General features: G+C 45.4%; 1 protein-coding gene across 6 annotated transcripts in view; it reads right to left on the bottom strand.

Annotated features, from left to right (window-relative positions):
• Nucleotides 1–26,556, bottom strand: part of DCAF4 (DDB1 and CUL4 associated factor 4) — a 291,122-nt gene that overhangs the window by 103,181 nt on the left and 161,385 nt on the right. For all 6 annotated transcript variants that reach the window (XM_085627274.1, XM_085627275.1, XM_085627273.1 and 3 more), the window contains 5 exons: nt 26,216–26,356; nt 24,679–24,728; nt 24,109–24,188; nt 23,788–23,883; nt 14,132–14,229 (listed from right to left, as the gene is read on the bottom strand). In XM_085627274.1, coding sequence (XP_085483400.1) covers nt 14,132–14,229; nt 23,788–23,883; nt 24,109–24,188; nt 24,679–24,728; nt 26,216–26,356 — 465 coding nt within the window. The remainder of the gene's footprint in view (nt 1–14,131; nt 14,230–23,787; nt 23,884–24,108; nt 24,189–24,678; nt 24,729–26,215; nt 26,357–26,556) is intronic.

The raw sequence follows: 26,556 nt of genomic DNA on the forward strand, positions 1-26,556 counted from the left end.
CCCCCATCCCAGCAAGATTCCCCAGAGCCTGTTGGTCTCGCCATGGAACACAATACCTCTGTCACGTTTGATGTGCCGGGGTCCTTTCTCTGTGCCCTCACCACCATCTCTCGGCCGAGCCGCATTCACCACGGCTCCTCCTTTTACAGTTCCATCGGCCGCTGATTTATGAACTCCTAAATTGAAGTGTATATTTAGCTTCTTTCTGTGGTTGTATTAAAACATTAGGTGTTAGGGATTGGTGGGGGCCCCGGGGACACCGTTCCCATCGTCTGCCTCTTGGAGTGTTTGCAAAGGGCACACATTCTGGAGTGGGGGCTGCAGGTCTCTGGTGGATGTTGTGTGCGGTGTGCCCCCTTTCCTTAAAAAGAGGTGCAGGCACCCCTCGCTCCCACAGTTCCTGAACTCAAAGAAACGGGGAGATGCAACCGGTTTACGCACTCCGTATGTGAGATAGGAAAACAGTCAAAAAATGAAACGTAGGCGCTGAAGGAATAGGACGAGTATGCCTTGTGACACTGTGGTTTGTACAGATGGGGAACAACCTTTACAACGCAACTTTTACACCGCACTACCATTACAACGAAACTTTTACAACGCATGCGATGTTACAACGCATGCTTTTACAACGCAAGTCTTTACATCGACTTGCACTAGATGGCGTGCTAACATTAGAAATAGTGTAGTTTACTATCCAAACACCTTCCCTACTGCAATGTGGACTGGAGTTAGAATAGTAAATTACACATTTCTAATGTCAGCACGCCATCTAGTGTATGTCGATGTAAAGACTTGCGTTGTAAAAGCATGCGTTGTAACATCGCATGCGTTGTAAAACTTTCGTTGTAACAGCATGCGTTGTAAAAGCATGCGTTGTAACGTCATACATCCGTACAGATCATTAGTAGTGAGTACTTTCATACACCGAGGCTCTGCCTGAGGCTGCAGCTACTCTGGGACAGGAGCTGGGCTGCTGCTACCGTCCACAGCTACCGGTAAGTGCAGGACACCGCTGACCCCTGGCAGCGCCTGTGTGGTGTCCCCAGTGTTGACACAGCCAGACATTCACTGTGCATCAGCCTCAGAGTACCCCTGCATCATACATTCACTGCATCAGCCTCGGATTACCCCTGCACGGCTCATCTGAACTCTGCGGTGCCAGCGGCACCTGTGTCTGCGTGGGGTGGCACAGAGGAGAGTGCCCAAGTTGGTATTTGGAGGCACCAGGCGCCCCTCTCTCCTGCTGCTCCTTTTATGGGGTCACCCGGGGTCTCAGCCCAGAGAGTGGGTCCATGTTTGAATGATTTATAGGGACTGGGTGAGGGCAGGAAGGGGTTCTGCCTATCCCCCTCCGATCTGCACGCTTCATCCTGGCTCTCTTCTCTGCATCTTAGTGTGTACGTGATTACATGTGTGCGCGCGTTTGTGTATGCACGCATGTTTGCGTGCGTGGGCCTGTCTGATTGTGTGTCTGGATCTGTATTTGTGTGTGTGTGCGCGCTTGTGTGGGTCTCTGTGTGTTTGTCTGATGACGTGTGTCTGGATCTGTGAGTGTGTCTGCGTCTGTCTGATTGGGTGTGTCTGGATCTGTGAGTGTGTGTGTATGTGCGTGTGTGATTGTATCTGCGTGCCGTGTGGATCAGTGTTGCAGTACCTCCTTAAGTTCCTGTCTCTGCATATCTTGGCTCCTGAGAACATCCTCCTCTCATTTAGCCTCTGCACGAGGGGAAGGCTCAACACAATGCTTCTAAGGAGATGAAGGGCCCTCACACCCCTTATGCAGCAGCCCCTTCAGCCTACAACATCAGTAAAGAGAAACACAATGAGGATTTTGGAGAGTATATTTTAAAACGCACGCAAATCTCTGTTGTACCTCCCCCTCGCTGCACTGCCTACACAGGCTAATGAAAATCCTGGAGATTACCATGTGGCAGCCCTCCGGCAGCGGAATGACAACAGCTCGCCGCTCCCCCCCCTTGAACCAGGCTTTCACCCACACCTCCCTCCCTTCTGAGGCTCGCAAGGAACCAATTGCCAACAAGTACCAGAGAACCACCAAAACACGAAACCAGATTGTGCTAATAACGTGGGAGGGGTTGGGGGGGGGCAGCAGCCAGGTATGTCTTAGTCACCCATGCGGGAGGAGTCCCAAAGGGGTTGCTGCATCGGTCTGACCATAACACCTTGATGCACAATAAGTATGCTGTCTCAATGCATCACATACATGCAAACAGATCAGGGGGCGACCACCGATGTTTTCAAACGACCCTGCTGCATTACTTCAGGCGGCGGAATGGAGGTAGCGGTGTGCCTTCGGAGTTGTTTTTTTTTGCCTCGCCATACTTGCTTTTCCATCCCTGTAAATGTAACGCCTTAAATGACAGAAAAATTGTCTGGCAGCCCAAGTGTAAGATCAGATACACAGACACAACTGATCACCTGTGGATGGTTTGAGAAGCCGCGGGGGGCTGCAGCGAGTGAGATCCGCTGGAGCTCAGCAGCAGCTCGCCACCTTCTGTCTATCTTTCCACTCGAGCCACTCTGCCCCCTCCCTGGCTCTTCTTCGGCCTTTTGTTTCTCTGGTCAAATTGTAAGTGTTCTCTCCCCCTCCGTGGATGGGTGTTTACTACGGTCTTCTAAATGCAGGAAAGTCCATCAACGACTCATCAAACGGCGAAGTATGGGACGGAGGGAAGGTGAGGACGCCTAGGGGTAGAGGAGAGTGAGAGAGAAGCACCTCTTTCACACTTCTGATTAAGTTAAAGCAATGACAATACATCATGGAGGGGTGGACGTGATCTTCTTTACCTTTCCATGCACAGAGAGTGTGGACATGTTGCAATGCCTAGCAATCCAGTGGACCCATAGTTGCGCCCCTGAGCCTCAGGCCTCAACCTGCCACCCACCAGAACATAGTAGCTCAACAAGTCTTCTTTTTCTGGGTATTTTTATTCATGGTAGATGGTTATTTAGTAGAACATTCACCAATGTATTTGCCTCTTGGCGCTTTGAGGTTTAGTGGCAAATTGATGCCTTCGTGATTTTTCGCATGTGGCTTATCCAAAGGGAGTACCCTTTCACCATGCTGTTCAAGTATATGGGTGTTATGAGCTACTTCAAATTTGTACCCTCCCTATATTTCTAGAGGTCGCAGTTTAGTATATATCCGAGCCACAGTGTTCCCATAACGGCTTCTGTAGGGCTAGTCCTGTCCACCGAAAAATATGGATCAGTGGCCCTCACATAGCAATTTTATTTTTTCTAACCCTCCCCGTGATGACAAGGTGCCTCCAAAACAGCAAGGGAGGTGAGACTTGGGGACACACGTTCGTATGCACCATTTTCCACGGCGCGAGTGTACAAGCGCAACGCTTACATTTCCCCAGGCGATTCAAACCCATGCCTGATTTTAGGATCCCTTCCTTGTCGGCCCCACTTGCCTACCTACAGCCCGATTCATGTCCTCACACAATAATGTCAATAATCTACAGCATGTTTACAGGTAGCAACGATCCCCTGGCCCAGTAGAGTGGTCTTTTCACGAAAGTGTAAATATGGCAATAATTGTGCAAGTGGAATATTTTCTACTTCCGAGAAAGTGATCTAATTCCTTAGGACAACTGCCTCGAAAGTATTAACCGGTTATTTTACTGTCAATACCTTTCCTGTCCAGACTCCTTTTTCTTTAGGGACTACTTGCGTTTTTTTTTATAGCACGGGCACATTTGGTGTTGAGTCTCATATTTTAGTCAGTAGTTCGCCCTTCATGTGGAACAAAAGTGCATGATTTATACAATTAAATGTAAACATTTTGTTGTCCGATCCAAAAGGCTCATTTACCTAATAATTTGTTTACAATCGGACACAGAAGTAAACACATTGGGAAATAGAGAGGAATGTGTAGCAGCGAGCAATCAGCATCGCCTCGCATCTTTATTGATTTATTTCAAAACGGCGACGCTTTGACTTTAAGCACACCTTTCATTGTTTAAAACGGAGTTGCTTTCACAACGTATTTACTTTTCTTTATTTCACACTGGCAAACCAATTGATTTGCTTTTCCGAAACTGCTGGGCCAGCAGCTGGTTGTTCTCCAGTACCCGGATCAGCCCCACCCTCCCTCCCTGCTGTTCACTTGCTCTCATGTCCCAGCCTTTCATCTCCCCACCCTGAACCACGTCCCTTCCCGCTGCCTCCTGAGCACCGATCGCTTGATTTACAGCCTCAATATAGCTTTAACTCTAGTTTACTTTAAAAAAGAAAAGCTTCACTGCAAACAAAACATGTGTAAAAACATTGCCACGACTTCATTGCTGCCTCTCCGCTCTTACTGTCACAGAGCTTTCACATCGTTACACTGTACCTCCTCTTTACCAGGGGCTCTCAGTTTATTGCACCTCAGCCTTTAACTGTCTTCTAATGGTACTACCCTCCGGTACTTCATAGGTTATCTCTCCCCTCTTCATTCTGTAACTCCTTTCACCAGAGGCTCTCGGTTTCTGAGCCAGTCCCTCTTTTCATCCCAGCCTTATAGTCCCTCCATCATGTCCATTCAGTCTCTCTATATGTGTCTTCCACCAGTACTTCATAGCAGTCTCTTCGCTCTATTTGTCACACTGTCCCTCCTTTAGGCTCGCTCTTTTTATTGCCCATTAACTCATTCTCCAGCGTCGCAAGCTCATACCAATAGCACTATGCAAATATATTTACTCTACTGCAAATTGAAAAGCACAAGTAAAAAATATTGACATTTTCAATGCCAATAGCTCCAAGTTTAAAAAATGCGAGACCTATTGCATTGTAAATGCTTGTTTCTAGACCTGTGTCCACAGCTGGGCCAAACAGGTGTTCTCGATCGAATGGCTGATTTAAAATAGTTGTTTGCACTTCCTGTTTGAAACCGGAAATGCGTAACCATGCTTGTTGGCGGAGTAACACACTGGTGTTAATAGATCTAAATGCAGTGTCTGCTGCATTGAGGGCACATTTGATGGATGCATTTTTAATTAACCTGCCCTCCTGGACCAGATCATTGGCTTTGGCCTTGTATTGGTTAGGTAAGTGTTGGATAAGATCTTCAGCTCATCGTAATGAGCCCTGTCATATCTGGCAAGTAGTGCTTGCGTGTTAGCTATCCTCCAGTGATTGGTTGCTCTGAAGACAACTCGTTTACCTGATGCATCTAGCAGTTTAGACTCTTTATCTGGGGGTGGTGCACCACCAGAAGTTTGAGAATTGGCACATTTTCTTTCATTGGACACTACCAAAGAATATAAGGGGAGTTGCCCTTTGATGTATACTGGATCTTTAAGGGCAGCCTTATATTTTTTATCTATCCAAGGATTGAGAATCCTGGCCCTGACAGGGTCCTTAAATATGCCTGGTGCATGTTTTTTGACACCTTTGAGCATTGGCAATGTATGTATTGCTTTTTGTGACTGGGCAAAAGAGTCCAGTAGGAAGTCTTCCTCCACGGGGTCGGAATGCAGTTCCACTCCATGAGGGATGTGGTCATCGGATTCGGAGTCGTTAGCTTTGTAGACGATGTCGAGCTCCTCTGAATCCTTTGCCTCAGGAACTTCGGGCCTTCATCAAAGAGGTCTTCTGGCACTGGTGCAGCCTGTTGCACCATAACATGTTGTCGAGCCCGGCTATCACAGATGGTTTTCTTGAATCGAAAAGAGGCACAGGCTTGGCAATCCTTTTCTGCGTGCTCTGGCGATAGACAAAGGTTGCAGACCTTGTGGTGGTCACTGTGTGGAAATTTAGCTCCACACTGGGGGCATTTCTTAAATGGAGTCCTTTCCATTAGCCGTAGGCCTGAATGACGCCGATAGGCCCAGTGGCCTGCGTCGACGACCGGAATCGAGGATTTGGGAGTTAGCGCGTCGAGGGAACGCGAACGAGACAAAACCGTTGAGTGGTGATGGTTGCGCGTAAAAAAAAGGTTTGGAAACAAAGTACCGAACCTGAGCGCAGCGAGTCACATCCGAACCCGATGACAGAAAAAAACAATCTGAAGATGGAGTCGATACCCATGAGCACTGTAGTGCAAGGGAGGAGTCACCTATCTTGTCACTACAAAGACTTATTCCAAGACAACAACAAACTGCAAACATCCGAGTCCTACACCAGATGGCGATCTATGCACAAGTATGTATTCTGCAGCTCATATGCCTCGAAAATGTGTAGTACAATTCTAAAAGCACCTGCTGCCTCGTTCCTAGCCTCCAGCAACTTTCAGACATCAATTAAAATGTTAAGAGAAGTACGGTGATTTATCGTCTTCCTGGAAAGGGACCGGAGGTTTGTCTAGTGGACGTTTTGACTCATCCTAAGGCAGCGCAGAGGGTAGATAACGGAGTGCAGTGGGTTACTGCTTCTGTAAGAGAGCTCCTTTTGTTACTTGTGTTTATAAGTCAAAATCCCAATATAGAACATTGAGCTATTAACTGTCACCCTAGAGCTGCTGCAAACTGCAAGGTATATGTTAGAGCTATATGTTTTTTTGCTCAGTCTTCTATGATCCTAATCTTGTGAAAAGGGTTCATGTGGGTAGAAAACAATTCTTATTATGAAAGAGAACCCCTAACAATGATGTCACTTATTAAATTCTGAATGTGAGCCTTTCCTGAATGAGAACTTTAACTATATTGCCTACCAGTATCGATGACATGTCACTCCTACACTACACCTTGTAGTCCTGTCTGATGTCATATTTCCTATACACTGATTTACACACCTATGATTGTCTCTCTGCAATGTGTGTGTGGTGGAAAGTGCTCGGACACCTTACACTTGTATGAGTGGTGCTATAAAACTAAATGAATCTGAGAGACAGTGGTTATGGAGACTTGAGAGGCACTGGTAAAGGGTGCTAGTGAGGGAATCTGTGGCAGAGGTGGTCATTGTGGGGGAGGGCGCCAACAGACATTGTCGCACAGGGCGCCACCAGCGCTAAAGCCAGGCCTGATCAAAAATGTTCTGAAATCCTCAGGCTGATAGAGATGCATGGAGCATCGCTCACTCCTACGGTTGCTATGCATGATACTGTTTCTGCCTCTCAGGGTAAAGTACTTCATGTAATAAGTTTAGCAACAGACTGTAATCTTGAGGTAAGCTATAACATTTTTGTTACATAACAGGAATATTCAAACAGCGAGCCCTTATGTATTTATATTCTATAGCACACTAATAGCTAGAATGTAGATAATGAGAAACAGCATTTGAGACAAGCTTCCCTTCTTTTCACGATGGAAGAAGGAGATTATTAATACAATTGTATTAGATTTTAAAATTAATGAAGGACTTTGGCGATACTCAGAACCAGTTAACATAAAGGGGTTTTGGGAACCTATTTTAAGAACTCTGTTTGGTACTGATGAAAAATGATGTTTCACCATCATATCTACATATGTAGTATTGATTATTCTTCAAAGGCATAGCTGGTTTATAGAATAAACTTAATATTATTACAAATAAAATACCATACATAATTTTATTCTCATTCTTCTAAATTCTCCTCTCTCATTCCAAACATTCTTTCCCAAGAGTGGATCTGGCTAGGAAGGCATATTACCTGGATGCTGAATACCAACTGTCGGAGTACAGATATAAGGGGTTGTAAAAAATTACCCACAGATCATGGAGTCTATGGCTTGGTAGGAATTAGTACTGACTGTGAAAAGCTAGTTCTGATTCATACCGATAGGTGGAAAGGAATATGCTACTTACCAGTATGCATCTGTTCTTGGCATGTAGAGCTGCAGATCTATACACTGTGCATAGATCGCCATCTGGTGTTGGGCCCGGATGTTTGCAGTTTGTTTTTCTTCTTGGACAGTCTTTGGAAGTCACGAGTTCGGTGACTCCTCCTTCGGTCCGTACTGCGCATGGGCTTCGGCTCCATCCTCAGATTGTTTTTCGCCAGCAGGGAAAAGATGGAGCGTAGTGATAATAGTAAGAAACCCATGTGTGTTGTATCTAAATAAGATAGACTGGAACGGATGCAGGTAGCCGGGGAGGCGGGTGGGCGTGTACAGATCTGCAGCTCTACATGCCAAGAACAGATGCATACTGGTAAGTAGCATATTCCGTTCGAGGCATATGAGCTGCAGATTATACACTGTGCATAGATTATATAGCAGTACCCAACCCTAGCGGCGACCACCGGTATCCGTTGCAGTGGTTTGAAACAGTGTCTTTAGTACAGCCTGGCCCACACTAGCTTGTTGTTTGGAGTGCACGTCTACACAGTAATGTTTTGTGAAGGTGTGTGGTGTTGACCATGTGGCTGCTTTGCAGATGTCATCTCAGGGTATGTTCCCTAGAAAAGCCATAGAAGCCCCTATCTTTCTTGTAGAGTGGGCTTTAGGTGGAACAGATAATGTTCTTTTTGCTTTGTGATAGAGAAGGAGACAAACAACTGTTTAGTCTTTCTGAAAGGTTGCGTTCTTTGTATGTAGTACAGTAAAGCCCTTTTAACATCAAGTGTATGTAGAGCCCTTTCCGCAACAGATTGAGGTTGCGAGAAAAAAAACGGTAATTCCACCGATTGATTAAGATGGAAGGGGGAAATGACCTTGGGCAGAAATTTTGGATTTGTGCGAAGTATCACCTTGCTGTGATGTATCTGTAAAAAGGGTTCTTGTATAGTGAACGCTTGTATCTCACTAACCCTTCTAAGGGAAGTGATAGCTACGAGGAAAGCTGTTTTCCAAGTAAGGAACTGTAGCTCACATTTATGCATTGGTTCGAAAGGCGGACCCATTAGTCTTGTAAGAACTATGTTTAGATTCCACACAGGTGAGGGTGGTGCCCTGGGCGGAATTACTCTTTTAAGGCCTTCCATGAAGGCTTTAATAGCAGGTACTCTGAAAAGTGATAAATGCTGTCTGTTTTGCAGGTAAGCAGCAATTGCTGCTAGGTGTAGACGGATGGATGAGTACGCCAGATTACACCCTTGAAGATGGAGCAGATAGCATATGATGTGCTGTATGGATACATCTAAAGGGTTGATTGTATTGTTACGGCAGTAAACAACAAATCTCTTCCACTTTGCGGCATAGCATGCTCGAGTGGTAGGACGTCTGGCTTCCTTGATAATGTTCATGCAATCAGGGGGAAGGTTAAGGTATCCAAATTCTAAGATTTCAGGAGCCAGATCGCAAGGTTGAGCTGAGCTGGGTCTGGATGCCTGATTTCTCCATGGTTCTGGGTTAGGAGGCATGGGGACAGGTGTAGTTTTTGATGTGGTACCAGCGAGAGCTGTAGTAGTGTGGTGTACCACGGCTGCCTGGCCCATGTTGGAGCTACCAGAATGAGTGTGAGGGAGTGCTGTTGTAGCTTCCTTACCACTAATGGAATTAGCGGGAGAGGTGGAAAGGCGTATGCAAATTTGCCTGACCAGTTCATCCATATCGCATTGCCTTTGGACAATGGGTGTGGGTATCTGGCGGCGAAGCTTGGGCATTTTTTGTTTTCGTGGGTGGCGAAGAGGTCTATCTGAGGATGCCCCCACTTGTGAAAGAATGGGTGAAGAACTTGTGGATGCAGTTCCCATTCGTGCATTTGCTGCGTTTGTCTGCTGAGCAGATCTGCCATGGTGTTTTGTATACCTGGGACGTGTTGTGCCAGGAGAAAGATTTTTTGTGGGATTGCCCATCTCCATATGCTCTGTGCTAAGCGCAAGAGCTGTGTCCCCCCCCTGTTTTTGAATATAATACATTGCAGTAATATTGTCTGTGCGAATGAGGACTGCCTTGGCTGAGATTTGTTTCTGAAACGATTTCAGGGCTAGAAAGATCGCCAATAACTCCAGATGGTTGATGTGGAGTAACCTCTGTTGTGGCGTCCATACACCTTGCACTGTGAGGTGTAATAGGTGCGCTCCCCAGCCGGAGAGCGATGTGTCTGTTGTTAGAATCACCTGAGGAACCGGGTCCAGGAACGGTCGCCCTTTGGAAAGGTTTGTGGTATTCCACCACTGCAGAGATCGATGGGTGCGGCCGTCCACCAACACCAGATCCGTCAGCTGTCCCTGGGCCTGGTTCCACTGGCGTGCTAGGCACTCTTGGAGTGGACGCATGTGAAGTCTTGCATGAGGCACTATGAAGATGCAAGATGCCATCATATAGCCTTATAGCCCGCCGTAGCGGGCTATACCGGCTGTTAATGGCCCGCTGCAGCGTTAAAGGCCCGAGCCGAAGGCGAGGGACTTTAACAACAGCAGCGGGCCATTAACAGCGGTATAGCCCTGCTACGAAGGGTTATAAGGCTATTAGAACATTCTGCCACTAGAGGGCAGAATGTTCTACCAAAACAAAGCCCTTCAGGGAGCGCGAGGGGATTGAAATCCCCTCAGGCTCCCTGAAGTCTTTGTTCACAGCCAGAGCTGTGAACAAAGACAATCATTGGAATGTTGGAGCTCCGGGCTTATACCGGCCAGTATTAGCCCGGAGCGCTCCATTGTCTTCAATGGAGCTGCCAATGTTCCAATGTTCTAATCCCCATTAGTTTCATGAACACTCTTGCTGGGAGAGAGTGCTGAAGAAGGAATCTTTGGCGCAAGGCTTGTATGCTTGCGATTCTGGCTGAGTTGGGATAGGCTAGGGCTCTTGAGGTGTCTATAGTGGCACCGAGGTATTGTTTTGTGTGAGACGGTATCAAGTGGGACTTTTGGTGGTTCACCGTGAAGCCTAGCTGGTGGAGTAGTTGAATGGTAGTGTTTGTATGCTGCACACACTGGTGGTAGGACGCGGCTTTTATGAGCCAGTCGTCCAGATAGGGGAAGACGTGAATGTTCTGTCTTCTGAGGTGTGCCGCCACTACTGCCAGGCATTTGGTAAACACCCGTGGTGCGGTTGTGACCGCGAAGGGGAGAACCTTGAACTGATAATGTTGGCCGTCCACCACAAATCGGAGGTACTTTCTGTGAGCAGGGTGTATTGGAATATGAAAGTTTGCGTCTTTCAAGTCCAGTGTAGTGAGAAAGTCGCCCTGACAGAGGAGTGGGAGAACTTGTTGGAGAGTTACCATGTGAAAATGGTCTGAATGGATATATGCATTTAGAGGTCGGAGGTCTAGGATGGGTCGTAGGGTCTCGTCTTTCTTTGGTATTAGAAAGTACAGAGAGTAGACCCCTAAATTTTGCTGATTGACGGGGACCTGCTCTATAGCTTGTTTTTGCAGGAGGGAGAGTACCTCTTGTTTCAGAAGTGTGGTATGTTCTTGTGACATCACACGGTGTCTGGGTGGAATATTTGGGGGGGTAGAAGTTAGTTCGAGACAGTACCCTGACCGAATAATTTGGGTCACCCATTTGTCTGATGTTATGGTCTCCCAGGTTTGAAGGAAGTCTTGTAGTCTGCCCCCGACCGGAGTGGAATGGTCTGGGGGGGAACGGGGGAAAGTCATTGTGTGGGCGGTGTGGCAGAACGGGCGGTGTTGGTTTTGCCCCTGCCTTTATTATGGTTTCCTCGATATCCACCTCTTTGATAGTCCTTTGTGAAGGTATTTTGAGGAGGGGACTTATAGGACGTGGAGGCGTTATCGGAAGAGTAACCTCTGCCAGAGCCTCGAAAGGAGGAACGGCGAAAGGAGCGTCTTGGGGTGTGTGATTGTAGTGCTCCCATAGACTTCGCCGTATCTGTATCCTTCTTCATTTTTTCCAGGGCTTCGTCTACTTTTGGGCCAAATAAGTGTTGTTAGTCAAAAGGGTGGTTTAGTATAGACGCTTGGACCTCTGGTTTAAAGCCTGAGATCCTGAGCCAGGCGTGGCGGCGGAGCAGAACGCTGGTGTTTATAGCCCTGGAAGCTGTGTCTGCTGCGTCAAGTGCACATGTAATAGAGGTGTTGGTAATAATCTTTCCCTCTTGTATCAGTTCATTAGCCTTATTTTTATATTTCTCTGGGAGGTGTTGCATAAGAGCCTCCAGCTCATCATAGTGTGCTCTGTCGTACCGCGCCAGCAGTGCTTGCGTGTTGGCGATGCGCCACATATTGGCAGCTTGCGAGGCAGTGCGTTTGCCTGACGCGTCTAAGAGCTTGGACTCCTTATCGGGTGGTGGGGCGTCACCAGATGACTGAGAATTGGAGCGCTTCCTAGCTGTGGATACCACTAATGAGTCTAGGGGCGCAGGTCCTTTAATATAGGCAGGATCTGTGGGGGCTGCCTTGTATTTCTTTTCTATTCTGGGGTTTAAGACCCTAGCTCTGACGGAGTCTTTGAAAACCTCTGTCGCATGTTTGGTCACCCCTTTAAGCATGGGTAGATTTGTCTGCTATGTCAAACGTGTCAAGTAGGAAGTCTTCCTCAACTGGATCACTGTGTAACTCCACCCCATGATAATGTGCCGCCCGTTGTAAGAGGTGGTGGAATCCCAGGGAGTCCTCTGGTGGAGATGGCCTGGATGGATAAAGATCATCCTGAGGCACATCTGGGACATCTGTATTGTGATAATCCTCCCATGGGTCAGGTGTTCCCGGAGGAGTGGGGTCCTGCGGGGCATCTGTTGGATCATAGAATGGATCCCCTTGGTCATCGGGGTCTGGAGACGGGGTTGGAGAGCGATGAGGCAAGGGTGGAGAAGGTGGGGGCGGAGATGGAGGGAGTGGAGGAGGTGGAGGTGGTGGGGAGGGTACTCTGAATGGGGAAGTGGCAGAGTCCTTCCGTTTTGGTGGTGGAGGAGGAGCTGGCTTGTCTAAATGTCTTTTCTTGGAAGACAAAGTTAAATGTCCAGTCTTTGGATCCTTTGTTAAAGTCTTTTGAAGAGGATCTGGCGTGAAAAGCTCCTCCGGCACCGAGTCCTCTACCGGTGCCGATGTTTTCGGAACCGAGGGCTTCGTTGGTTTATCCGCGCCATGCTTTCTCGGGGCCTCCGATTTTTTGTTCAGCGCCGAGGCAGGCTTCGACACGGAAGCGTCGGTGCCGAGGGACTTATGTTTGGTCGGCACCGAGAGGCCAGGTTTCGACACCGATGGCTTCGGAACGGAGCTTGTTTTCTTCGGTGCCGAAGGGTGTTTTTCGGCGCCGCTAGGAGGCTGGCTCGAGCCCGAGCCGCCAGGAGACTTGTGATGCTTTTTCACCGGGCCCGAAGGTGGGGTGATGGAAGCGGTATGCTTGGTTTTCCCTAGGCCCGGAGGCGAAGGGGTAACCGGAGTCTCTTTCGGTATGGGCGCGGGAGCGGGAGGGGGAGGGGGGTAGAGTACTCACGACCCTCTGCGCCGGTGTGATCTCCTCCACGTCGGAGTCATCGGCCTCGGAAGCGCTGACGACGTCGTCCTCCTGTTCGGTGTGCTGCTGTCCCGAAGCTCCGGTGTCTTCTCCGAAGATGTCAGGTGGAGCCGAGGTCGATGAGTGCGCCATGGTGCATCGAGCTCGTCGATCCCGAATAGTCTTTTTCAATCGAAAAGACTTGCAGGCGGGGCAGTCTCGGGCCTCGTGTTCGGGAGAGAGGCAGAGGTTGCACACCTGATGGAGATCGGTGTGGGGAAATTTAGACCCACATTTTGGGCACTTCTTGAAGGGAGTCCTTTCCATCGGCCGAGACCGGAGTCGAGATAGGCCCGAAGGCCGCTGCCTGGAATCGAGGAAGTGCCGAAGAGAGAGATGAAGAGGCCGATTTTCGTCTGAAGAATCTCGATGGACGAGGATTTTTCGTCGAAGGTCGAACTGGAAGGGTTCGAAGCCGGAGCACGAAGTATCACATCCGAGCCCGATGGCGGAAAAAAACAATCTGAGGATGGAGCCGAAGCCCATGCGCAATACGGACCGTAGTAGGAGTCACCGAACTCGTGACTTCCAAAGACTGTCCAAGAAGAAAAACAAACTGCAAACATCCGGGCCCAACACCAGATGGCGATCTATGCTCAGTGTATAATCTGCAGCTCATATGCCTCGAACAAAAGGGAACTAAACACAGAGATAGTGCCTTGCTGCATACAGTTTTTTCATGTGCACACAATACTTGCATCAGAAAGCTCTGCACTAAACAGCTGCAGAAGGACCTTGCAGTCTCACCATTATGACGTAAGCATACCTTCAAGTTGAGCAAGAGACAAAACCAGGATGTGAGAGTAACAAATAGAGTAAAGAGTTGATCTCTGTTATTTAGGACTCTGTCCTTCTCACCTGGGTAGCAAACTGCTGTACAAGCACATCACTCTTGGCTCCAAAGGTCCGCCGCTGGCCAGTATCCAAATTGGTTAGAAGGACTTGACGGGCCAAACCTGAAATTAATGTGTTGGCCACATGAACATCAAGGTACAGTTAAAACATTTGTACATATCTATCAGTAAATACATTTCATGTGTTCCCCCAGTCAGCTCGAACAGGAACCAAAAAGATTATTTAATTATATGCCACCCATTTTTGTAAAGACATATTGTTCGGTCTGTTAAAACTGGGATTCAGCAACTGGTTGTTTGGTACATCAAACACAGGGGTGTCCAGCGGCAGACCAGGAAGGTCACTCCACACCATATTTTTAGGCTGCCCACTGACCATATAAATTGAGATTCAACATATATAAATCTTTCTGATGTTAATCTCCACAAGATATGGCATGTATCTAGCACTCCTGGCCCTACAAAGGACACCCTGATATAAATGTTACAAGCCTGGGCTAGCTCGCTTCTTCCAAGATGATGAGAGGCCATCCTAACAGTAAGCTGTGCCCTATGCCTGTCTTACCAGAGACAAGAAAGTTCACCATTGAGACCCTCCTTAGTCAATGGACACAGCAGAACAGACCGGAAGGCACTGCAATAGTCCAGGCGGAAGAACATATACAGCCTGGCCACAGTGTGTCAGATTTCACAAAAAAACATTTAATTTTATTAAGACTTCCTTTTAAGAGCAAGAACTTGTTAATGACTGACGTTGTTTGCAAAAATACCTTTCGACAGGCTTCAAACAAAAGTGAGCATCAGCTCATGAGATTGTCATTTCCAAGACAATGCATTAAAACTTAGGGCCCAATTCACAGAACTAACTTACGACAAAATCCTAAACTTACTACTTTTGGTATTCACAGAAGTTAGGATTGTGTCTTAAGTTTGTCTTAAGACAAACTTAAGACAAACTTAAGACAGACTTAAGACAGACTTAAGTTAGGATTTTGTCTTCGTTTGTCTTAAGTCTGTCTTAAGTTTGTCTTAAGACAAAATCCTAACTTCTGTGAATATCAAAAGTAGTAAGTTTAGGATTTTGTCTTAAGTTAGTTCTGTGAATCGGCCCCTTACAGTTTAAACATCTGCAGTTTGCTGCCCATTTTAGACAGCTCCCCAAGCTGTTGCCCCACACCCAAAGGGCCATAGTGAAAGTGCTAAAGGGCGATCGATGCCTCTTCACAGATCAGGGACCAACCAGAGTTCGGTATGCACTGGATATTAACACTGCTCCAAAAAAAAAAAAAATCTGTCTTTGGGGAAAAACAAAACTTCCTTTTCATTCTTTACTTCAAGCTTTTTATTGATTAATACCCGAATATATAGGCCGAAACTAGAGACACTAGAAGGAAACAAACAGTTGTTTTGTCAGTTCTAACATTCTAATTGAGTATCAACCTGTTTCGTTGCATAGCATTTCTTTTCAGCACAGCGTGTCTCCTTCTATTACCTACCCCCATCCGCTTCAATAGGAAATAACTTTTGAGGGAACCGGAGCCAAAAGGTAAGGAGAACGGAAAGTAGAAAGGTAGGAAGTTATTTAACTGAGAAGGACAATTTCAACTGCTTTAGAAATAGTACCTTTCCACTCCTACTTGCTGTGCTGGAGTTTGATCCTGACGCTGGAGGACTGAGGAAGCGTCTTGAGGCTCACAGCTAGCGCTTTGTAAGGTGCTACCTTTCGCCGGACCCGCTTCCCGGGTCCCGCTTCACGGTGCTGTGGTTTGCTGAATCCTGGACACATCGCACTGAGGGCTTTTGGTAGACAGGGCTGCGAGCGAGAATACTGCAGGACTCCAACTTCCAAGAGTCCCTGCTGTTTCCTTCACCCAATCCACCTGGTGACGCTCTCCCTGTAGGCCACGCCCCCTTGCAATCAGTGAAAAGATTCTGGACTTTGAACCTCGGCGGTTACCTTTCCACTCCTACTTGCTGTGCTGGAGTTTGATCCTGACGCTGGAGGACTGAGGAAGCGTCTTGAGGCTCACAGCTAGCGCTCTGTAAGGCGCTACCTTTCGCCGGACCCGCTTCCCGGGTCCCGCTTCACGGTGCTGTGGTTTGCTGAATCCTGGACACATCGCACTGAGGGCTTTTGGTAGACAGGGCTGCGAGCGAGAATACTGCAGGACTCCAACTTCCAAGAGTCCCTGCTGTTTCCTTCACCCAATCCACCTGGTGACGCTCTCCCTGTAGGCCACGCCCCCTTACAATCAGTGAAAAGATTCTGGACTTTGAACCTCGGCGGTTACCTTTCCACTCCTACTTGCTGTGCTGGAGTTTGATCCTGACGCTGGAGGACTGAGGAAGCGTCTTGAGGCTCACAGCTAGCGCTTTGTAAGGCGCTACCTTTCGCCGGACCCGCTTCCCGGGTCCCGCTTCACAGTGCTGTGGTTTGCTGAATCCTGGACACATCGCACTGAGGGCTTTTGGTAGACAGGGCTGCGAGCGAGAATACTGCAGGACTCCAACTTCCAAGAGTCCCTGCTGTTTCCTTCACCCAATCCACCTGGTGACGCTCTCCCTGTAGGCCACGCCCCCTTGCAATCAGTGAAAAGATTCTGGACTTTGAACCTCGGCGGTTACCTTTCCACTCCTACTTGCTGTGCTGGAGTTTGATCCGGACGCTGGAGGACTGAGGAAGCGTCTTGAGGCTCACAGCTAGCGCTTTGTAAGGCGCTACCTTTCGCCGGACCCGCTTCCCGGGTCCCGCTTCACGGTGCTGTGGTTTGCTGAATCCTGGACACATCGCACTGAGGGCTTTTGGTAGACAGGGCTGCGAGCGAGAATACTGCAGGACTCCAACTTCCAAGAGTCCCTGCTGTTTCCTTCACCCTATCCACCTGGTGACGCTCTCCCTGTAGGCCACGCCCCCCTCTACACCCAATCTATATCAAACGGGTCACTGCTCCGCTGCGCGGGAGCGCGCGGGAAGCGCCCGGGAGAAGCCCGGGACAAGGGCGGGCCCTCTGAGGCCCTCAGAGGCACGAGAAGGCTAGGCTAGGCCAGTCCCCTAACATCTGTCTATCCGCATATTGTTCGGCCAGAGTACCCCCACCTGTCTTGTGACCTCCTCGCCCCATCTGAGAAATGTTTTAGAATGTTTACAACAATCTGAGAGGTTCTGTAGACATAGATTATCAGGCCTAGGATTAGTTCATTAAATTTATACCTTAGAGAAAACTGCCAAGTATTTCAGCCTAGATGCACTAAATAGTAATTTCCCCTACACTTTTTATCGTTTCTCATTGTTTGTTTGTGATGATGACAAAGAAATTAAGGTCTGGGAGAATACTGGTAGGAAGATCAGGCTCAAAAACCAGATCGAATCCCCTCCGAAATAAGCTCAGCCAAGCCACTAATTTGAAAAGCACTTGCCAGCTTTTTAATCTTTGGGAAAGGGGTAAGAATAAAGCTATAGTGGCGGACAATATGTCGGAGGATATTAAGGACTCTGGAGCTATCCATTCAGACATATTACCCAATACTTCGAGAGAGATGCCTGAAAATAAAAAGGTAATTGTGGATAATAGTTCAGTAGCAACAAAAGTAGCACCTTTGTCCTCTGAGTGTGGTTTTTCTCCTTCCCTATTCTCTACAATGAAAAATATTATTGAACTGGTACCAGAAGTAGTCATAAAAACAAAGAAAGACATAGAACAAGATAACTTGCATATAGAGAAAACTTCACACGAAGAGGCCCATCATACAGTAAATATATCGCCAACAAAAGATTCTTTCAACAATGGTCTGTCTCCAATGGTCCTTGACAAAGACCTATGTCAAAGGTACATAGAGAATGACCTGGTCAAAGCCGAGATGGACTTAAAAACCCCGGTAACATCGACCCATGCTGGCTTGCATCTTTACAGTAGTACCCCTTCCAAGTCCTCACACTCAAATTTTTCCATAAGCCCCAATTTGAATCTGATTGGGATAAATGCACTACAATGTCAGGGGACAGACAAACCCATTTCTGATTCCCTCCATATATTAGAACACTTATTGTCGTCCATTTTACAATTATTGGAAACATTTGTGGGGGGATCCGACTGTGTACTTGATACAGTGACCCAAATTTTGAAAGTTTTATTGGGCACTCAAAAAGAGAAGGATGCAGTCCAAAAGAAGCAGTCCTCCTCCTCTGTAGTATCAGATGAGGTAGGAATAAAAGATCAATTATCTGTAGTTAATAATGTTCCAAATAGAGTATATGAGGATGTAAAAACAAGTGCTACCCAGCCATCCCCCACCCTAAATTGTTCTTTAGTTAATGATTCAGAAATTAAATTTGGTGGGGAACTCCCTCCAAAAACTGGGAATGACCTTTTCCCTATTTTTAAGAAGCAACAGGGAGAAGGAGATAGAGAGGTGGATGCCACTCCGGTAGGGAATGGTAATAAAGGGAAGTCAGTGATAATAAAAAAGAATGGAAATAATAAGAGGAAACTATTGAGACGGATAGAAAAAAATAGGCGGAGGAAAATCCTCTTTAGAAAACATCTTAATTCCCCCTTACACAATGAGGTATATCAAACTCAGGTGGTAGCTGAAAAGGATAATAACCCTGAAAATAAGATCATTAAAGAAAATATTGTGCCTCCGCCCCTGGCTACTCCAGCATAATTATCTACTTCCCCCCCCCTCCCCATCATCAACAATTGACACAAATATCCTCTTCCAACAAGTTACCATCAATAGGGATATAATTGGGTCAAAAAATCCAACATTTTCAGGACAGGAGCAAAACCCCTCCGGCCAAGTAGCTCCAATACTTAACCCCCTAGCAACACCTTTCTTGGGAGTAGTTGCAAGAGGTGTCCCGTTAATAGAGTCTAAGGAGAAAAGCATAGATACCGTATGGGTAGAATTTTCTCCCCTTTTTGATGCTGAATGCATTCTGAACAGATCCCTCTTGCTTAAATATTTTCAAGAATCTGCTAACTTGAAACTAATACAATCAGCCGATCTAGATAGGGTACAATTATTAAAATCAGAAGTGGGGATGATAACTAGGGTGAAGTTCCACTCCAAGTTAGTAGCCAATCTAATTCTGCAACGCTCAGAAGATCTGCAGAGCAGAGGAATAGATGTAATCCCGGTGTTGGGGCATACTAGACAAAACAATATCCTTAAATCCCAAACTCGCCAGAAGCCCCCCTTTTCTCTGTTGCAAGCAGCAACAGGTAGTATAAATAAGGTGGGTGAGCTTACAGAGTTAAAAATATGCAAGTCTAAGGATTCTCGTTTAGTATCCTATGCTAACCCTACCTTGCCATCTTATCAATCTGATATCGGAGAGGAAAATGTTCAATGGAATTGGCTTCCCAGAGTTCTTGCAGAAAGATCCCTAAATAAACAACTATCTAATTCGCATCTTTAGCAAAGAATTATTTATAATATCCTGGAATGCAGCCGGTTTAAAAAACAGTCCGGAGAAAACGGCATTCCTTTTGTCCCTGGAGGCAAATATAATATGCCTCCAGGAGACATGGTGTACCGATAAAATTCAAATAGGGAAAGATTATTATGTATTGGAAGGTAGCGCCACCCCGAATAAAAAAGGACATGCCAGCGGGGGGATAGCTTGCCTCTTATCAAACCGAATAAATTGGAACTATGTGCACTATATGGATCCGAGTAAATTCTTCCAAGTAGTAACCTTATTTGAGTCTGGCAATCCTAAAACTGGCAATCGTCTGGTTCTGATAAATGTCTATATACCACCGGAAGCTGGTTTTAATGCAATCTTAAAAAAGGTTTTCTTGCATAGCCAGAGTATCAGGGAGAAAGATCCAACGGCGGCTATAATTTTAGTCGGGGACCTGAATTGCAAGATCTCCAACTCAAGCATAAACTTATTCTGTGATAAACTTAGAGAAGAAACTCTCCATATTCCTCGGGCAGCGTTTCCTGAAAATATAAAAACAAATAAACGTGGCAAACGTTTACTAAATGAGTTGGCAGAAATGGATGGGATTATTGCAAATGGGAGACTTCCCTCGGATTCCCCGGCTAAGTTCACGCATAAATCCTACCAAGGGGAATCGATTCTTGATTACGTAATAATGGGGTCCCAATCATTTGAGTTATTGAAGGATCTCGATATTATTGATACACCGTTAAGTGATCACAGAATCCTCTCCATCTCGATGAATGTAAAGCCATCTAAATGTGATCAGTGGTCTCTGAATAGTGATCAAACAAATTTCGGTTCCAAATCAGGAAGGTGCTACTGGAACGCAAGGGCGTGTCGAAATTTGGAAGAAATGCTCGATGTAGCAATATCTGAGCTTCCTTCCTGGTATGGCTCTGAAATTGAAAATTTCTCTCTGTTCTTGAAGTCAGTGATAACAGGGGCAAAAAAGCTCAATAGGAAAAAGTCCTTTGGAATATTTACTAGCCCACTGAGACTGCTTAACATAGAAATTAATAAATTAGTAAGGGCCCAATATTTAAATAGATCTGTTGTTATAGCACAAAAAATAACAATGTTAAAAAGGAAACGGAGAAGGCTATTAACCACATTACGCAAAGAAAAAGAGGATGCTATCTGGGTAAAAATAAGAGAAGCTGCTATTAACGGGGAAATGAGGCAATTTTGGTCCCTTATAGGTGAGGGGTGCGGACTGAGAACAAGCCCTTTACCCATCCCTATTGAGGAACAAATATGGAGGGATTTTGTCTCTAATCTTTATGCAAGCAATAATACGGTGACCTCGCAAGTACGGCCAAACGAAATGAGCTTGTCTTTAGAGCCATTTACATAAAAGGACATAGACTTAGCTATTGGAGAAATGAGGCACTCCGGGGCTATGGGCCCGGATGAATTGCCCATTAATGTACTAAAACAGAACAGGGCTAAATGGAGTATGCTACTCTGTCCAATTTTCAATATTTGTTTATCTAGAGGTAAGGTTTTACCCTCTTGGAAGGGAAGTATCCTGGTACCATTGTTTAAAAAGGGAGATCGTTTATCCCCTCAGAATTACCGCCAGATTGCACTGTTGGATGCAATCGGCAAAGTTTTTACAAGATGTCTGCTCAAACGAATAAATGATTGGGTGGAGCATTTAAATATTCTTCCTCTCGAGCAGGCAGGTTTCAGGAAAAACCACAGTACCATGGACAACTTAACAGCCCTCCAGGTAATAACCGATAAATATATTGGAGCCAGAAAGGGGAGAGTCTATGCGGCATTCATAGATTTCTCCACGGCCTTTGATAAGGTCGACCGACAAGTACTGTGGAGAAAGCTACATGCCCTGGGAATGCCTCATAGACTCTTATGCTTGGTACAAGATTTGCACGATAACACGTGGTGCAGAGTGCTATTGGGGGTGAAAGGGGCTTATCCCAGCTTATTCCATCGGCAAATGGCCTTAAACAGGGCTGTCTTTTAGCTCCTCTTTTGTTTTCCCTTTACGTTAGTGATCTCCCCCTTATCATATCTGCATGCGAAGGAATTGCCCCACGTCTGGGAGACAGATATATCTCTTGTTTAATGTATGCGGACGATATATTAATCCTAGACCTTACTCCAAAAGGCCTTAACAATCGTCTGCATTCATTATACGCATTCTCCGAAAACCATTTCCTGAAAATAAACATTTCCAAAAGCAAGGTAATGTGTATGGAGGGGCGAAAAAAACTGAAGTTGGAACACATTAGCTGGGAGCTGGGAGGCCAAAAACTAGAAAGAGTAAAATCATACGTATTTTTGGGTAAGGTTGTAAATAGCAACTTGAGCAACAAATCCCATATAGAAAATAGTTCCCGCAAGGCAAAGTCGCAGGGAAATGGGTTAAGAGCATTATACAAATCAACCGGTAAAAGACACTTTGGTTATTTGCTGGAGGCTTTCCGGGCAAAAGTCCCCCCAACTTTGCTTTACGGCTTAGAACTCATCGACTTAGTCGAATGGGTTTTTTTGGACATTATCGAGGGTTCCCTCTTGAGAAGCTTGACTTCAGTTAATAATAGTTGCAGTGCAGCAGCCCTTCGTTTAGAATTCGGTCTAAGAAGTAGCTGGGCACAGGGTCTGGCAGGAGTCATTCGCTGGGTTATCTGTTTGGTCAAAGGAAAGCCAGCCACACTAAGATCCCTAATCACAAAAGAGTTGATGGGCCCACTAAAAGAGCATTCGATTCTTATAAAGAATTATAGGAAGGCCATTACACTCTTGGACTTAGAGGAAGCCACTCTTTTAGACCTTTCTATGCAACAATTAAAATTTACATTAAAACAAGCCACATGAAAGCTAAGCTACGAAAGGGATCGTAACTTGATTGTACAAAAGAAGGGGGCCACTCAAGCTGTTGATTCCTATTTGTTTAAACAAATACAACCTTACGCCTCCTGGAATATACCCCACGGTTTGCGCCGTTTTTGGCTGCTTCTTAGGCAGGATCTCCTTCCACTGAATAAGTTGTTGGCCAAATGGCATGGTATATATAATATATGTAACCTTTGCAATATCTCAGTTCAAGACTCTATACATGTCCTGCTAGTCTGTCCAGCATTAATGGCCCTCCGTCGTCTGTGGGTAAAGCCTGTATGTATTCAGTTTGGTATTTTATCCGCAAGATCTCTGATAGATGCTATCTTCAGTCCCCCAAACGAAATTTTCTGTAACAGAATTTTTAACTTTTTCAAATGTTTTTTAGAATTGTATTAGATGAACGGTATGATAATCTGTACATTTTTTGCTAGAAAAAGTCGATTATATGTGGACTCATTTTATTATATTTTGGCTGTTATTTTGTAATATGTGGATCTCCAAGGAGTTCCAAAATCACATTTAAATAAAATTAAAATTGAATAGTACTTCAGCCCAAAGACACTTGTGCAGTGATGCAAACCAGACAATGAGAACGATGTTAAAAAGCCATGCTAAACAACCAGTATGTATGTACATGTATATATGTAGCATGGACCTAGTTCATGCACATGTCTGGCTTTTAAAGATATATACCTATAAAAAGGTAACTATGTGCAGCTAGTGCAGGAGACTATGTCAAGGTACTACCATAACATTTTCATTTAATTTCTTTTTAGTTTGTGTGGCCTAGCTACTCTCAATCTATTAATCAACCTCAACTTTTCAACTATAGTCTTTTTTAGGTGTTTAAATTGTTTCTTTTGGTACTATTTTGCTACTTTGCATTGGCTTCTGACGGTTGCTGTATGACGTTAGCTGTGTTTACCTACTTTGTTTATTGGGCTATGATCTGGACTGGGCTGGGGTAAAATGTGACTGTGTGGACACACGATCTTGGTTGTGAAGACATACAATATTTGTTGTGTTGGTGTATGATGGTGGGTGTTGGTACATTAGTTGTTCGTGTGGAAATATGAGGGTTGGGTGTTAACGTACGATGCTGGGTGTGTTGGTATACAATGTTTTGATGGGCAATAGAATTGTGTTTGAGTTGCTGTATGATAGTGGGGGTGCTGGCCGATGATGTTAATTGTACAGGCTTATGACGATGGTGGATGTGCTGGTGGCTGTGTGGACATATGCAATTAGGTGTATTGGTTTATGATGGTGGGGGTGTTGGTATATGAGTGTAGGTGTGTTGCTGAATGATGTTAGTAGCGTAGACGTATATAGAAGCTAACCTGTACTGAAGCAGTTCTCAGCATGAGAGGTTGGGCACCAAGCACAAGACCAGGCATCTGTAATTCTGGCATTGTAGCGCATTACAGGCTGATCTCCTAAATGAGAAAAAGAAAGCATCACGTTATAGACCAGCCGCTCCTCAAACCTTGACAGAGGGGTTTTTCATAATAAAAAGTCACGCAATGCTTCCCCCCCCCCATATACTTGGCCATGACATATTAACAAGAGTGTGACATGGACTATAGGTTAGTGCATAAAACCTTAGAAGATATATAATAATTGGTAATAAGTTCAAACACATTTATGCATAAAACCTGTACCAAGGCTAGGACTGATGAAAATAGAAGCTGGAAGCAAACTGACAGAACCAGGCGTTTTTGCATTGCCCATGAGGCACAATCTGAGGACGGTAGTCAAGGAAAACAGTCCAGGTGAAGAAAGAAGCTCAAAAAATGCCTTCCGCAAGGCAGCATTTGCAAACAGTAATGCTTAGTTATCACAGCCATTTATAAGGGGCCACATTGAGATCAGTAACTCTGTTGGAATGATTCAGAATGTCCAAATGACCAGGCCCACTCGGATAATACAAAGCACATCAGAGAGTTCATAATCCAGAATCTGATTTGCGAGTTTTATATCGTACTATACCACAGTTAAACCCAAAGAATTGTTTTACACCATTTGCTAGGAGCACACTACCAACTACTTTAAGCACTATGTAGACATGAGGAGTACAAGTGAAGGAAACTGGAACAATGAAACTTATTTATGATAAGAAAGCGTATTCTCAGGATGGCTCTTCAAAAATTGATATACCTTACAGGTTTACAACTGATGCGCCTCTCCCTTTCAGCACTGTGCTGATACGAACTGCAGCATGAAAAGGATACAACAAGTGAGAATCCGGGTGCGTCACCGAGGCCCAGCAAGCAGCAGTGACCTAAAAAATAAAATAACACTTGTTGGACTATAAAACCCATTTGATAACAGTTTTGCATTATTTTTAATTAGGTTTTTTTTTTCTTTAATTTGTTTTTATTTTAATAATGAACAGCAGTACAAAACAACAGTCGAACACGCAGTTTTCCACAATATAGAGCAGTTCAGTAGCAACTGATAGATTTTTTTATTAGTTTTAATAATGTTTTCCTCTGCTAACTGGGGCTACCAGTGCCACATTACTATAAGGTTGTCCCCATGTATAGGAACACTGCATCCATGATGCGCGGGAAAAACACTGCCGTGCTCGGAGGACAAGTTGATCATGTCTTCCGGACTAATGAGCCTCTTTGGGATATTTGGGCCAATAGTCAGATTTAAACATTTTCATCTGCTAAATGTGCCATGCAGTAAAGATAAGAAGAAAGGAGCAGAACTAGGAGTGATGGGTAAATAAAAGAGTGCCTATGACAACAAAATGAAGGGGAGACATTTCAGCACAGAATGGTAGCCAGTGACAAAGAAAATGTCAAACGTTGGGGGTGTGAAAAAGTTTCACAACACAGTTCTTGCTCTGTAGGTTATACTATCAATGTATTCATCTGGATTCACCCACGCACACAAGGCACACGAGGCACTCCACAACACCGGACCAGCGTACCTCAACAGACGACTCAGCTTCTACACCCCCACCTGCCAGCTCTGCTCCGCCGACCTCGCCCTCGCCACAGTCCCCCGCATCCGTAGAGTGACCTCCGGCGACAGATCGTTCTCCCACCCCGCCGCCAAGACCTGGAACACCCTCCCCATCCTCCTACGGCAGACCCAGGACCTACTGACCTTCAGAAGACTCCTCAAGACCTAGCTTTTCGAGCAGTAGCAGCTTTACCCACCGCCCAGCGCCTTGAGACCCTCACGGGTAAGTAGTGCGCTTTACAAATGCTATGATTGATTGATTGATTGATTCCATATGAAAATAAACTCCAAAATCATCTTTGGCACAGACAGTCCATAAGTATTGACTGTTGTAACTCTGACCATACATAAATATCCTACTATATGAATTTCAACCTGGATTTAATTACCAAATCAAGCCAAACTCTCATCCAGCATATTTTATACTATTGCAACTACTGTCTTGGCTATCTGGGCCTAAGTGTTTATTAATAGAAATAGGTGTACGTTTGCGAATTTGGCAGCATATTTTTTGGGGAGTTTATACTTCACATGACTTGTAACAGTGGGGAATAAAGTAAAGTAGGCTTGTAGTAAAAAATGAAGTGGTTGAAGTTTACTAGGGGACAAGTCTGCCTCTAAGCTTTGTCAACGCATTATGTCATCTTTTACCAGTATAAATGGCAAACTGCTAAAACAACTAGAGCTTCAACCAAGCAATATCAAACAAGTGCCCATGGAATCCCTCTTGTACACCAGTGTTAATGGAAATCTTAGCAATGAATGTATCTGTATCTGGGAATACCATGGTACCTTGCAATTGGTGTAGTACATATGTTCATATAATTCCATTTGAAGCAAGTCTTTGTGCAAGGGTTTCAGATTAAGTATTCCATAGATTCCTCCGTTCTTCGCTTCATTTACTGTGAATATATGTTCACAGGCCCCGTCAGCCTGCAGACAAATACAAAAAAGTAAAACAGAAATTCTAGCACTACTTAGACATTTAAGTGACAAAAAGCTGCATCTGCTCTAATAAAACATTTTATGAAAAACATTGAGTCAACTTTAACATATGAGCAGTGGGTTGTTAGGTTTGGCTTGATAGTCCAGCTGCCTGCAAGACCTGTTGATACCAGTTCTTTAAAATTTAC

Source organism: Triturus cristatus, chromosome 9, assembly GCF_964204655.1.
Source record: "Triturus cristatus chromosome 9, aTriCri1.1, whole genome shotgun sequence".
Lineage (NCBI taxonomy): Eukaryota > Metazoa > Chordata > Amphibia > Caudata > Salamandridae > Triturus > Triturus cristatus.